Source organism: Gorilla gorilla, chromosome X (genome assembly GCF_029281585.2).
Source record: "Gorilla gorilla gorilla isolate KB3781 chromosome X, NHGRI_mGorGor1-v2.1_pri, whole genome shotgun sequence".
Classification (NCBI taxonomy): domain Eukaryota; kingdom Metazoa; phylum Chordata; class Mammalia; order Primates; family Hominidae; genus Gorilla; species Gorilla gorilla.
The window spans coordinates 146,234,846-146,246,913 of NC_073247.2; the positions used below are offsets into that span (position 1 = coordinate 146,234,846).

General features: G+C 43.5%; 1 protein-coding gene across 1 annotated transcript in view; it reads left to right on the forward strand.

Annotated features, from left to right (window-relative positions):
* Positions 1–3,121: 3,121 nt before the first annotated feature.
* HPRT1 (hypoxanthine phosphoribosyltransferase 1) overlaps positions 3,122–12,068 on the forward strand; it is a 41,017-nt gene continuing 32,070 nt past the window's right edge. The window contains exon 1 of the mRNA XM_004064891.4: positions 3,122–3,314. Within this exon, the coding sequence (XP_004064939.1) occupies positions 3,288–3,314 (27 nt within the window). The 5' untranslated portion in view covers positions 3,122–3,287. The remainder of the gene's footprint in view (positions 3,315–12,068) is intronic.

Genomic DNA, 12,068 nt, shown 5'->3' on the forward strand with positions numbered 1-12,068 from the left:
AAAAAAAATTGTTTCTGGAAAGGCATCGGGAAGAGGAATCTTAGGTTACACTCATGCTTTCCTTATTTCTTCCTGCATGCAGATATTCCAGTAAAGAACAGTGACATACCTAGCATATAGGACATCCAGAGTAGATAATTTTTTAACATTTTTCACCTCTATGACAAAATCGTTTTCAGTAATAATCATATAATAATTAGGAATAATTATTTTCTTGCTTTTGTCTGTAGTGGGAAAACAATATTTTAGAAGAATACATTTCCACTTTAAATATAATGTCCAAATTCAGTAAACCATTTCATATGTGAACCAGATTTTCACTTACCAAGAAAAAGTCTTACATCTTGCAGATTGCAGTGTTTGCTGTTTTCCATTTTAAATACAAATAAAAAGTCCAAATTGTTACACAGAATGACAAGATTGAAAGAACAGTACTGTTTCTTTGTTTTTACAATCATCTGGCTATCATTATTTGTTTCAAATCCACTATTAAAATACAGGAGTATCTGGTACTGCAGGATTTGGAGAAAGGAACTGCAAGCCAGAGGCAAGCTGGAAGGATTCTGAATTGTTGGGTACCTAATTTAGAAACAAATTTGAGTAGCTGAGACCACATGTGTCAGGGGACGAATATATAACCGGAAGTTCTCTGAATTAACTTCCTGATAGAACACAATGTTTGTTAAAAGGATAAGTAATGAAAATGTTCTAATATGAATTTCAAGTTCTATGCCAAATAGAAATGCATTCATATATTCACCAAAAGATATGTACAAAATGTTCATAGTAGCATTATTTCTAATAGCCCAAACCTGGAAACTGCCCAAATGTCCATCAACAGGGGAATGGATAAGAAGTCTTAGAGGCAGGCTGGGCGTGGTGGCTCACATCTGTAATCTCACCACTTTAGGAAGCCAAAATAGGCGGATCACCTGGGGTCAGGAGTTCAAGACCAGCCTGGCCAACATGGTGAAACCCCATTTTCTACTAAAAATACAAACATTAGCCAGGTCTGGTGGCACACGCCTGTAGTCCCAGCTACTCGGGAAGCTGAGGCAGGAGAATTGCTTGAACCCGGGAGGCAGAGGTTGCAGTTAGCTGAGATCATTCAACTGCACTCCAGCAGAGCAGCAGAGCGAGACTCTGTCTCAAAAAAAAAAAAAAAAAAAAGTCTTAGAGGCTAGAAGAAAGTGAAGAACTGTTTAAGGCAAAATTATTATGGAACACATAACATTGGTATCATCATGTATTGAGCTAAGCTCTATGCTAGGCACTTTTGCATATATTATTTTGTTTAATCTTCACCACACTCTGTGACAGAAATATTAACCTCATTTGACGTATAAGAAACCAAGCACGCAGCGACCAAGGATCTTGCCCAAAGTCAAAATGCTACAATAGTGGGGAACCCAGGATTTGAACTCAGTCCAAAGCCCACACGTCCCTTTTCCATTACAGCCTGCTGCCTCTCCAGGATAAAGAGGGAAGACAGGGAAAGTAGGGAAGTATGGACTTCACAAATTCATACATGCTAAAATTATAACAGCTACTGTTTCTTGAGCACCTATTATGTGGCAAATACTATATGAGGTACTTTACATAAATGATTTTTAGAATTCTCGTAAAACTCTTCATGGCAGTAGTTATTATTCTCTCTCTCTCTTTTTTTTTTTTTCTTGAGACAGGATATTTCTCTGTTGCCCAGGCTGGAGTGCAGTGGCACGATCTTGGCTCACTGCAGCCTCGACCTCCTGGGCTCAAGCCATCCTCCCACCTCAGCCTCCCAAGTAGCTGGGGCTACAGGCACATGGCCACCAGGCCCAGCTAATTTTTCATTTTTGTAGAGACTGAGTCTCACCATGTTACCCAGGTTTATTATTCTCATTTTTTAGATGAAGAGACTGAGGTCCAGAGAAGCTCAATGACTTGCCTAGTTTTACAAATCTCCTGCCATCACATACCCCTCAGCGTCCTTAATAAGAGGGACGCCACCAACTATGTGCTGGGCACTGTGGTGGATGCTGGAGCTATAGGGTTGAGTATATAAGAAATGGTGTTGCTGGAGCAACTGTTGCTTGCTTACCTGACCTATCTGAGAATTAATTAGCAGGGGAACATATTTTTGTTTTCAGATTCAATATAAGAACTTGTGTAGGCAAAAATAAAGATCAGTAGTAATAGTAGTAGTTCCCATTTGCTGACTGTACTGTCCTAAGTGCATATATATATACATACACACAGGCATACCTATACTCCTCTAATACTCAAAATGATCCCGTTTATGTATTGTTAATATGCTCATTTTATTTTTAAATTTTTATTTATTTTTATTTTTATTTATTTTTGAGACGGAGTCTCATTCTGTCGCAGAGGCTGAAGTGCAGTGGTGCGATCTCGGCTCAGTGCGACCTCCGCCTCCCGGGTTCAAATGATTCTCCTGCCTCAGCCTCCGGAGTAGCTGGGATTACAGGCGCCCGCCTCCACGCCCAGCTAATTTTTGTATTTTTAGTAGAGATGGGGTTTCGCCATGTTGGCCAGGCTGGTCTCGTACTCCTGACCTTGGGTGATCCACCTGCCTCGGCCTCCCAAAATGCTGGGATTACAGGCGTGAGCCACCGCGCCGGGCTAATATGCTCATTTTAGTGAGGCAAAAATAGAGGCTCAGAGTCTGATTTGTACAAAACTACAGAGCAGTTAAGTGTCCTCTCAGATGTGTACCCTGATCTGGGTGACTCTAGGACTCTAGGTCTCAACTGTTACAACCAGTTAAGGGTTTGGGGAAGCACTGGGCCAAGAGTCAGGAAAATGGAAGCCACAGGTAGTGCAAGGTCTTGGGAATGGGACGTCTGGTCCAAGGATTCACGCGATGACTGGAACCCGAAGAGCCGGGGCCCGGTTTACGGCCGCCATGAAGCAACGCGGACGGCGGTAGGTTTGGGAATCAGGGAGCCCTCTGAATAGGAGACTGAGTGGGGAGGGAAAGGGGCTTCGCTGGGGGAGCCTCGGCTTCTTCTGGGAGAAAATTCCCACGGCTGCCTAGTGAGCCTGCAAACTGGTAGGCGCCGGCGTAGGCGCGCGGGCGGGGCCGGGGGCGGGGCCTGCGGGGCGGGGCGGGCAGAGGGCGGGGCCTGCTTCTCCTCAGCTTCAGGCGGCTGCGACGAGCCCTCAGGCGAACCTCTCGGCTTTCCCGCGCGGCGCCGCCTCTTGCTGCGCCTCCGCCGCCTCCTCTGCTCCGCCACCGGCTTCCTCCTCCTGAGCAGTCAGCCCGCGCGCCGGCCGGCTCCGTTATGGCGACCCGCAGCCCTGGCGTCGTGGTGAGCAGCTCGGCCTGCCGGCCCTGGCCGGTTCAGGCCCACGCGGCAGGTGGCGGCCGGGTCCTGAGGCGCGGGGTCCGCAGTGCGGGCTCGGGCGGCCGGGCCCAGGGAACCCCGCAGGCGGGGGCGGCCAGTTTCCCGGGTTCGGCTTTACGTCACGCGAGGGCGGCAGGGAGGACGGAATGGCGGGGTTTGGGGTGGGTCCCTCCTCGGGGGAGCCCTGGGAAAAGAGGACTGCGTGTGGGAAGAGAAGGTGGAAATGGCGTTTTGGTTGACATGTGCCGCCTGCGAGCGTGCTGCGGGGAGGGGCCGAGGGCAGATTCGGGAATGATGGCGCGGGGTGGGGGCGTGGGGGCTTTCTCGGGAGAGGCCCTTCCCTGGAAGTTTGGGGTGCGATGGTGAGGTTCTCGGGGCACCTCTGGAGGGGCCTCGGCACGGAAAGCGACCACCTGGGAGGGCGTGTGGGGACCGGGTTTTGCCTTTAGTTTTGCACACACTGTAGTTCATCTTTATGGAGATGCGCATGGCCTCATTGAAGCCCCACTACAGCTCTAATAGCGGTAACCATGCGTATTTGACACACGAAGGAACTAGGGAAAAGGCATTAGGTCATTTCAAGCCGAAATTCACATGTGCTAGAATCCGGATTCCATGCTGACCGATGCCCCAGGATATAGAAAATGAGAATCTGGTCCTTACCTTCAAGAACATTCTTAACCGTAATCAGCCTCTGGTATCTTAGCTCCACCCTCATTGGTTTTTTCTTGTTTGTTGAACCGGCCAAGCTGCTGGCCTCCCTCCTCAACCGTTCTGATCATGCTTGCTAAAATAGTCAAAACCCCGGCCAGTTAAATATGCTTTAGCCTGCTTTATTATGATTATTTTTGTTGTTTTGGCAATGACCTGGTTACCTGTTGTTTCTCCCACTAAAACTTTTTAAGGGCAGGAATCACCGCCGTAACTCTAGCACTTAGCACAGTACTTGGCTTGTAAGAGGTCCTCGATGATGGTTTGTTGAATGAATACATTAAATAATTAACCACTTGAACCCTAAGAAAGAAGCGATTCTATTTCATATTAGGCATTGTAATGACTTAAGGTAAAGAGCAGTGCTATTAACGGAGTCTAACTGGGAATCCAGCTTGTTTGGGCTATTTACTAGTTGTGTGGCTGTGGGCAACTTACTTCACCTCTCTGGGCTTAAGTCATTGTATGTCTATCTGAGGTGCTGGCTACCTCCTGGAGTTATTGAGAGGATTGTAAGACAGTCTATGTGAATCAACAACCCTTGCATGGCCCCTGGCGGGGAACAGTAATAATAGCCATCATCATGTTTACTTACATAGTCCTAATTAGTCTTCAAAACAGTCCTGTAGCAATGGTATGATTATTACCATTTTACAGATGAGGAACCTTTGAAGCCTCAGAGAGGCTAACAGACATACCCTAGGTCATACAGTTATTAAGAGAAGGAGCTCAGTCTCGAACCTAGCTCTCTCTCTCTCTCGAGTAATACCAGTTAAAAAATAGGCTACTAATAGGTACTCAAAAAAATGGTAGTGGCTGTTGTTTTTATTCAGTTGCTGAGGAAAAAATGTTGATTTTTCATCTCTAAACATCAACTTACTTAATTCTGCCAATTTCTTTTTTTTGAGACAGGGTCTCACTCTGTCACCTAGGATGGAGTGCAGTGGCGCAATCACTGCTCACTGCAGCCTCGACTTCCCGGGCTCAGGTGATTCTCCCCAGGCTCAGGGGATTCTCCCACTTCAGCCTCCCGAGTAGCTGGGACTACAGGTGCGCACCACCATCCCTGGCTAATATTTGTATTTTATTTTATTTATTTATTTATTTATTTTTTTGAAACGGAGTTTCGCTCTTATTGCCCGGGCTGGAGTACAGTGGCGTGATCTCGGCTCACTGCAACCTCTGCCTCCCGGATTCAAGCGATTCTCCTACCTCATCCTCCTGAGTAGCTGGGATTACAGGCGCCCGCCACCATACCTGGCTAATTTTTTGTATTTTTAATAGAGACGAGGTTTCACTATGTTGGCCAGGCTAGTGTCGAACTCCTGATCTCAGGTGATCCACCCGCCTTGGCCTCCCGAAGTGCTGGGATTACAGGCGTGAGCCACTGCGCCCGGCCTAATATTTGTATTTTTTGTAGAGATGGTGTTTTGCCATGTTGTCCAGGCTGGTCTTGAACTCCTGAGCTCAAGCGATCTGCCCGCCTCTGCTTCCCAAAGTGCTGGGATTACAGGCATGAGCCACCATGCCTGGCCTAGGTAGATGCTTTTAGCTTTGGGGTGTGATGCCTGCCCCAGTATATAGTGAATTTAATTATTGCTAGAGCTGGCTGTTTGTTAGTTTTCTTTGAACATAAGATACTCATTGTTTTTAGTTTGCAAATCCCTCTTCCTTTTTAAAAAATTTCCTTCCCTTAAACTGTTTGCATGTTAGCAATAACAAATGCTTAAATGGTGCTATGTGCTAGATACTCTTCTAAGCCCTGTTATGTATATTAACTAATTTTTTAAATTACACAAATCAGAGAGGTTAAGTAACTTGCCCAAGATTACCCAACAATACTAGGATTTGAACCTAAGTTTGTCTCGCCCCAGATTCTGCTCTTAATCTCTAAACTTTTAAGTTAGTAGTGACAATCGTAGATATTTATTGAATACTTAACTATGTTTTAGGCGTTGAAGTAAATATTTTGCAGGCATTATCTAATGTAAACACCCTAAAGTTACATAACAGGTACCCTTTAGGTAAATAAACACTAGTATGACCTTGGAGGCACAGATAGTTGAAGTAACTTGCCCAATATCACTTACATGAAATTGGCCCTCAAATGTGTCTGATACAACCCATGCTGCTTGTAACTATCGTTTTAAACTGCCAGGGTAAACTTGGACACACTTGAGCTAAGAAAAAGCTTTTAGATTTTTGCAAATTAATGTGAAAGATATGCTTTATGTGGATATAATATCTTCTAAATTTGGGGGATGGTAGTCCTAGAAATGTAATCCTGCCCTAGCCGAGCTTACCCTGCCAATAATTTTTCACAGAATTGGTAAAATGGAGCACTTTTTTTTGTCCTTGGCCACACTGTTATCAACAGGGTGTAGATTGACATCAGTCTGTAGGTGTAAACCAGAATTACTCTTTGTGACCACCAGGAAATACAGCAGTTCAGTTCAGGGGTTTCTTTCTGTGAATTTAGCACTGTGACCTGCATACTACAAGTCTACTTTGTTTTCTATCCATTGTTTTTATCTGGGTATTGCAAAAGGTAGGAAAAGGACCAACCAGATCAGCAGAGAAGAGTTGCCTTGGAGTTTTCTTTTAGTTTTCTGCAGTTCATTAGATAGTAACTAGGCCATGTCATTTTACTCCCTTGTAGTGAAGATGTGTTGAAGTTGTACTGGTATACTCTTCTACCTTTCTGTAATTTTATATTGTGTAGACTTGATAAAATTTATGTGTCAATCACCACCATTAATATCAATATTGAGCCTCAATTCTTATTTTCCTGCCCAGTGGCTGCCAAATTACTAACATTTACAATAATTCACTACTACTAAGATAATCTACTAGTTCGATCACATACTTCAAATTGTTATGGAACTACTGTCTTCAGCATTGTGCTTCTGATAACTGATAAGTATAATTTTTTTTTTGTCCAGAGTGAACATGTCTATTCTTCCACTGTACACACTAATAAAAGGAAAAATTGTAATATTGGGTAAATTCATGTCCTTACACATATAGTAGTTATGAGCCCCCTAGAATGAGTAATAATTTATCCCTCCCTTGGTTGAATAGTCAAGAATGCTGACTTTAATTCTTCTAACAGCTTTATCCCTCAGAAGGGAAGGCTAGCAAGTTATATATGTAGTTTATTTGTAAGACTGATATGAAATTGGAAGATGAATCTACTATTAGCTTTAATTATTTTTACATTTAGGAATATTGCATCAGTAACTCATAATTTTGGTTTTCTGTTATCCTGAGTTAACACAAATTATCCAAGGAGATGGCGGATCATCTGCTTTGAGGTTTTTTTTTTTTGAGAATTTTAATGTATCTGAATATAAAAGGTAAAAATATGCCAACTAGCAATTTCTGCCCATTCCAGAAGTTTGGAAATGTTACTCATTACTAGGAATTAAATAAAATATGGTTTATCTATTGTTATACCTCTTTTAATTCACATAGCTCATTTTTATCTTTTTTTTTTTTTTTTTTTTTTTGAGACGGAGTCTTGCTCTGTCACCAGGCAGGAGTGCAGTGGTGCAATCTCGGCTCACTCCAGCCACCGACTCCCTGGTTCAAGCGATTCTCCTGCCTCAGCCTTCCGAGTAGCTGGGATTACAGGCAGGCACCACCACGCCCAGCTAATTTTTGTAGAGACAGGATTTCACCATGTTGGCCAGGATGGTCTCCATCTCCTGACCTCATGATCTGCCTGCTTCGGCCTCCCAAAGTGCTGGGATTACAGGTGGGAGCCACTACGCCTGGCCCACATAGCTCATTTTTAGACTCACTTCCATTAAGTCTTGTTTGGACCCACGAACATTGTCTTTTTTTTTTTGGAGATGGAGTTTCACTTTTGTTGCCCAGACTGTAGTGCAATGGCGCAATCTCAGCTCACTGCAATCTCTGCCTCCTGGGTTCTAGCAATTCTCCTGCCTCAGCCTCCCGAGTAGCTGGAATTACAGGCACCCGCCACCACGCCCAGCTAATTTTTGTGTTTTTAGTAGAGACGGGGTTTCACCCTGTTGGGCAGGCCAGGGGTGATCCGCCCACCTCAGCCTCCCAAAGTGCTGGGATTACAGGTGTGAGCCACCGCAACTGGCCAACATGTCTTTTTTTTTTTTTTTTCCTTTTTAACCACAAAGAGACTTAAGCAGTCCTTGTCACAGATGATGAATTGATGTTGCAAGTATTGTCTTAGCTTGGATTAATTTTCTTGCTTACTGTAATTTTAGATAATATAGCTTTGTAATTAGAGATTTTATGTGTAAACCACAAAAATGTTTACGTGAAGGCCATTATTACAGATGTGACGTGCATAATTATTAGTAATTTGTATGTTTACATGGGTCAGTCTGGCAAAAAATTATGAAGTTTTAAAAATTAAAAAAAATTATAATGCCAGTTTTACTGGAAAGTAAAATTATTTCAGTAATCGATTATAGCAAAAGTATTGATTTTCATTCCAGACAAAAGTCAGAATGAAAGGTAATTTCTCAATACTCTTTCAGATTAATAAAAGTACGTGTAGCGATTTTTATCATTCACAAGTATATCACAAGTAAGTTAGAATTTGAGAACTGTGTTCTAGATCTCTGAGGAGATGCAGTCAGATTTCTGAACTGTCTCAGCAAATGGTAAGTAACTTAGAGCTAGTAATTAATAACCTGTCCTTTGATTTCTGATTCAGCCAGGAATGGCCATATTTGGGACAGGCAGATCTGGAGAGTAACCACGTTTTCATTCATTTACCACTTCTAGGCCCCTCCAGAGCTCTCAGATATTTTGGGGTTGAGCCCTTCCCCAAAGCCATACAGGACCTTTTTTTTGTGATCTGTTCTAGCCATTTTTATGTTGGGTGCTTGTTATGGACTGAGCATTTATGTCCTCCCCCACGCCCCCCCATACCTTTTTTGAAGTCCTAACCCCCCAGTGTGATGGTATTTGGAGACAGGGCCTTTGGAAGGTAATTACAGTTAGAAGAAGTCGGGAGGGTTGGGCCCAGGTCTGATTGGATTAGTGCCCTTATAAGAAAAGACACCAGGACGGGCGCAGTGGCTCACACCTGTAATCCCAGCACTTTGGGAGGCCAAGGTGGGTGGATCACGAGGTCAGGAGTTTGAGACCAGCCTGGCCAATGTAGTGAAACACCATCTCTACTAAAAATACAAAAATTAGCTGGGTGTGGTAGCGGGCTCCTGTAATCCAAGCTACTCGGGAGGGTGAGGCACGAGAATCACTTGAACCCAGGAGTTGGAGGTTGCAGTGAGCCCAGATTGTGCCACTGTACTCCAGCCTGGGTGACAGAGTGAGACTCTGTCTCAAAAAAAAAAAAAAAAAAAAAAAAAAAACACCAGAGAGCTTGTTAGAAGAGGTCATGTGAGCACACAGTTAGAAGACCTTCAAGCCAAAGAAGAGGCCTGAGATTGAAACTTACCTTGCAGGTACCTTAATTTTGGACTTCGCAGCCTCCAAAACTGTGAGAAATAAGTTTCTGTTAAGTCACTCAGTCTTTGGTATTTTGTTATGGCAGCCTGAGCAGGTAGTTGTTCTTTCAGAAGGTGTTGATAATAACCACATGCAACACCAAGTCACAAATAATAAAACAGATGTGACTTATATTCATACAGAAAGTTGGGCACTGCCATTGCCTTGTTGGTTTACACAGCTGTACTAGTTCAGTAGCAGAAAGGTGCTGGTCTCCTTTACTCAGTTTACAATCTAGGCAGTAGAATGTAATCACTGCTTTAAACTTGATACTGCTTAGGGAGAGAATCATTGGTGCTGGGTAACTTTGGGTTCTAGGTTTACTTTTTGTGTATATATAACTGTTTTTGGTAAATCACAAGTTTCTGGGCTTGTCGAATTAGATTTTGGTACAGATTATGAGCTTTATTATGCTATACAGTTAGTTGTATGTATATATGCCTTTCCCACTAGATTTTAAGCTCTTTTTTTTTTTTTTTTTTTGTGACGGAGTCTTGCTCTTGTCACCCAGGCTGGAGTGGAGTGCAGTGGCACAATCTCGGCTCACTGCAGCCTCCACCTCCTAGGTTCAAGCGATTCTCCTGCCTCAGCCTCCCAAGTAACTGGGACTACAGGCACGTGCCACCACACCCGGCTAATTTTTGTATTTTTTGTAGAGACAGGGTTTCGCCATGTTGGCTAGGCTGATCTCGAACTTCTGGCCTCAGGTGATCCACCCGCCTCAGCCTCCCAGAGTGCTGGGATTTACAGGCATGAGCCACCACGCCCAGCTATAAGCTCTTTAAGGGTTGTAAATTTATAATCATTCTTTTGCTCTCCTGCAAATTCTGTTGCACACTGCCTTAATCAAGGTAGATGCTGAATGCATTTTTGTATAATTGAATATGTTGCAATCCCCAACTCTCTCCAACTGTTCCTGTCAAAGCAGCCACTGGATTGTTAACTAATCCATATTAGATGGGGTTAATTAATATCAGATGGGACAAGTAAGGGCTAATAAGATTATAGGCCACCAAGTAGATTTCTGTCTAGCTCTTATAGAGATTGAATTTATTGGACCTGTTTGATAGGAAGTTTTGGTGTTTGGGATGATTAAAACTGAAGTTCCTATTTATTGAATTATACCTATTTATATTATTTCATATCAGTGGTCCACATGCAAGTGAGGCTTCTGAGACAGAGTTTGAGTTCTCTCTTAAACTACCATAACACTTAACCTGTATCTTTTTTTTTTTTTTTTTTTTAGACGGAGTCTCGCTCTGTCACTCAGGCTGGAGTGTAGTGGTATGATCTCATCTCGGCTCACTGTAACCTCTGCCTCCTGGATTCAAGCAGTTCTCCATGTCTCAGCCTCCCTGGTAGCTGGGATTACAGGCCTGTGCCACCATGCCTGGCTAATTTTTTTTTTGTATTTTTAGTAGACACAGGGTTTTACCACGTTGGCCAGGCTGGTCTCGAACTCTTGACCTCGAGCGATCAACTTGCCTTGGCCTCCCAAAGTGCTGGGATTACAGGCATGAGCCACAGCGCCCAGCCGTCTTTTTTTTTTAAATAGCAGTTTAACACTGTTCACAGTTACTCATGTACATGTCATGCCATCTGTTACACTGTAAGTTCTGTGAGGGTAGCTGTATCAAATTTATCTAACTCTCTCTAGTATGCATGACATAGTAAGTATTCAATAAATATTTGCATATTAGTGATAAGGATACAGGTTCTGAATAGTGGGTCCTTACCATTTAAGAATTAGTATTTGATGGCCGGGCGGGGTGGCTCACACCTGTAATCCCAGCACTTTGGGAGGCTGAGGCAGGAGGATCATGAGATCAGGAGATCGAGACCATCCTGGCTAACATGGTGAAATCCCGTCTTTACAAAAAAAATACAAAAGAATTAACCAAGTGTGGTGGTGGGTGCCTGTAGTCCCAGCTACTACTTTGTGAGGCTGAGGCAGGCAGATCACCTGAGGTGGGAAATTCAAGACCAGCCTGACCAACATGGTGAAACCCCATCTCTACTAAAAATACAAAATTAGCCGGGTGTGGTGGCGCATGTCTGTAATCCCAGCTACTCGGGAGGCTGAGGCAGGAGAATGGCGTGAACCCGGGAGGCGGAGCTTGCAGTGAGCCAGAATCGCGCCACTGCACTCCAGCCTGGGCGACAGAGCGAGACTCCGTCTCAAAAAAAAAAAAAAAGAATTAGTATTTGATATTTGATCATTAAATATGAATTAAGAGGACTTAGACTTTTTGTTAAATGTCATGCTGGGAAAAGTTGTCATTTAAATGAATTGCCTCTTACTTAATTTCATCTGATGATACATTTTGTTTTTATTTTGTAAAAAATTATTTTTTTTCTTTTTAGAGACAGGGTCTTGCTCTGTTGCCCAGGCTGGTCATGAACTCCTGACCTCAAGCAATCCTCCTGCCTTAGCCTCCCAAAATGTTGGGATTACAGGCGTGAGCCACCTCGCCCGGCCTTGTATTAAGATACATTTTGAACATCTAC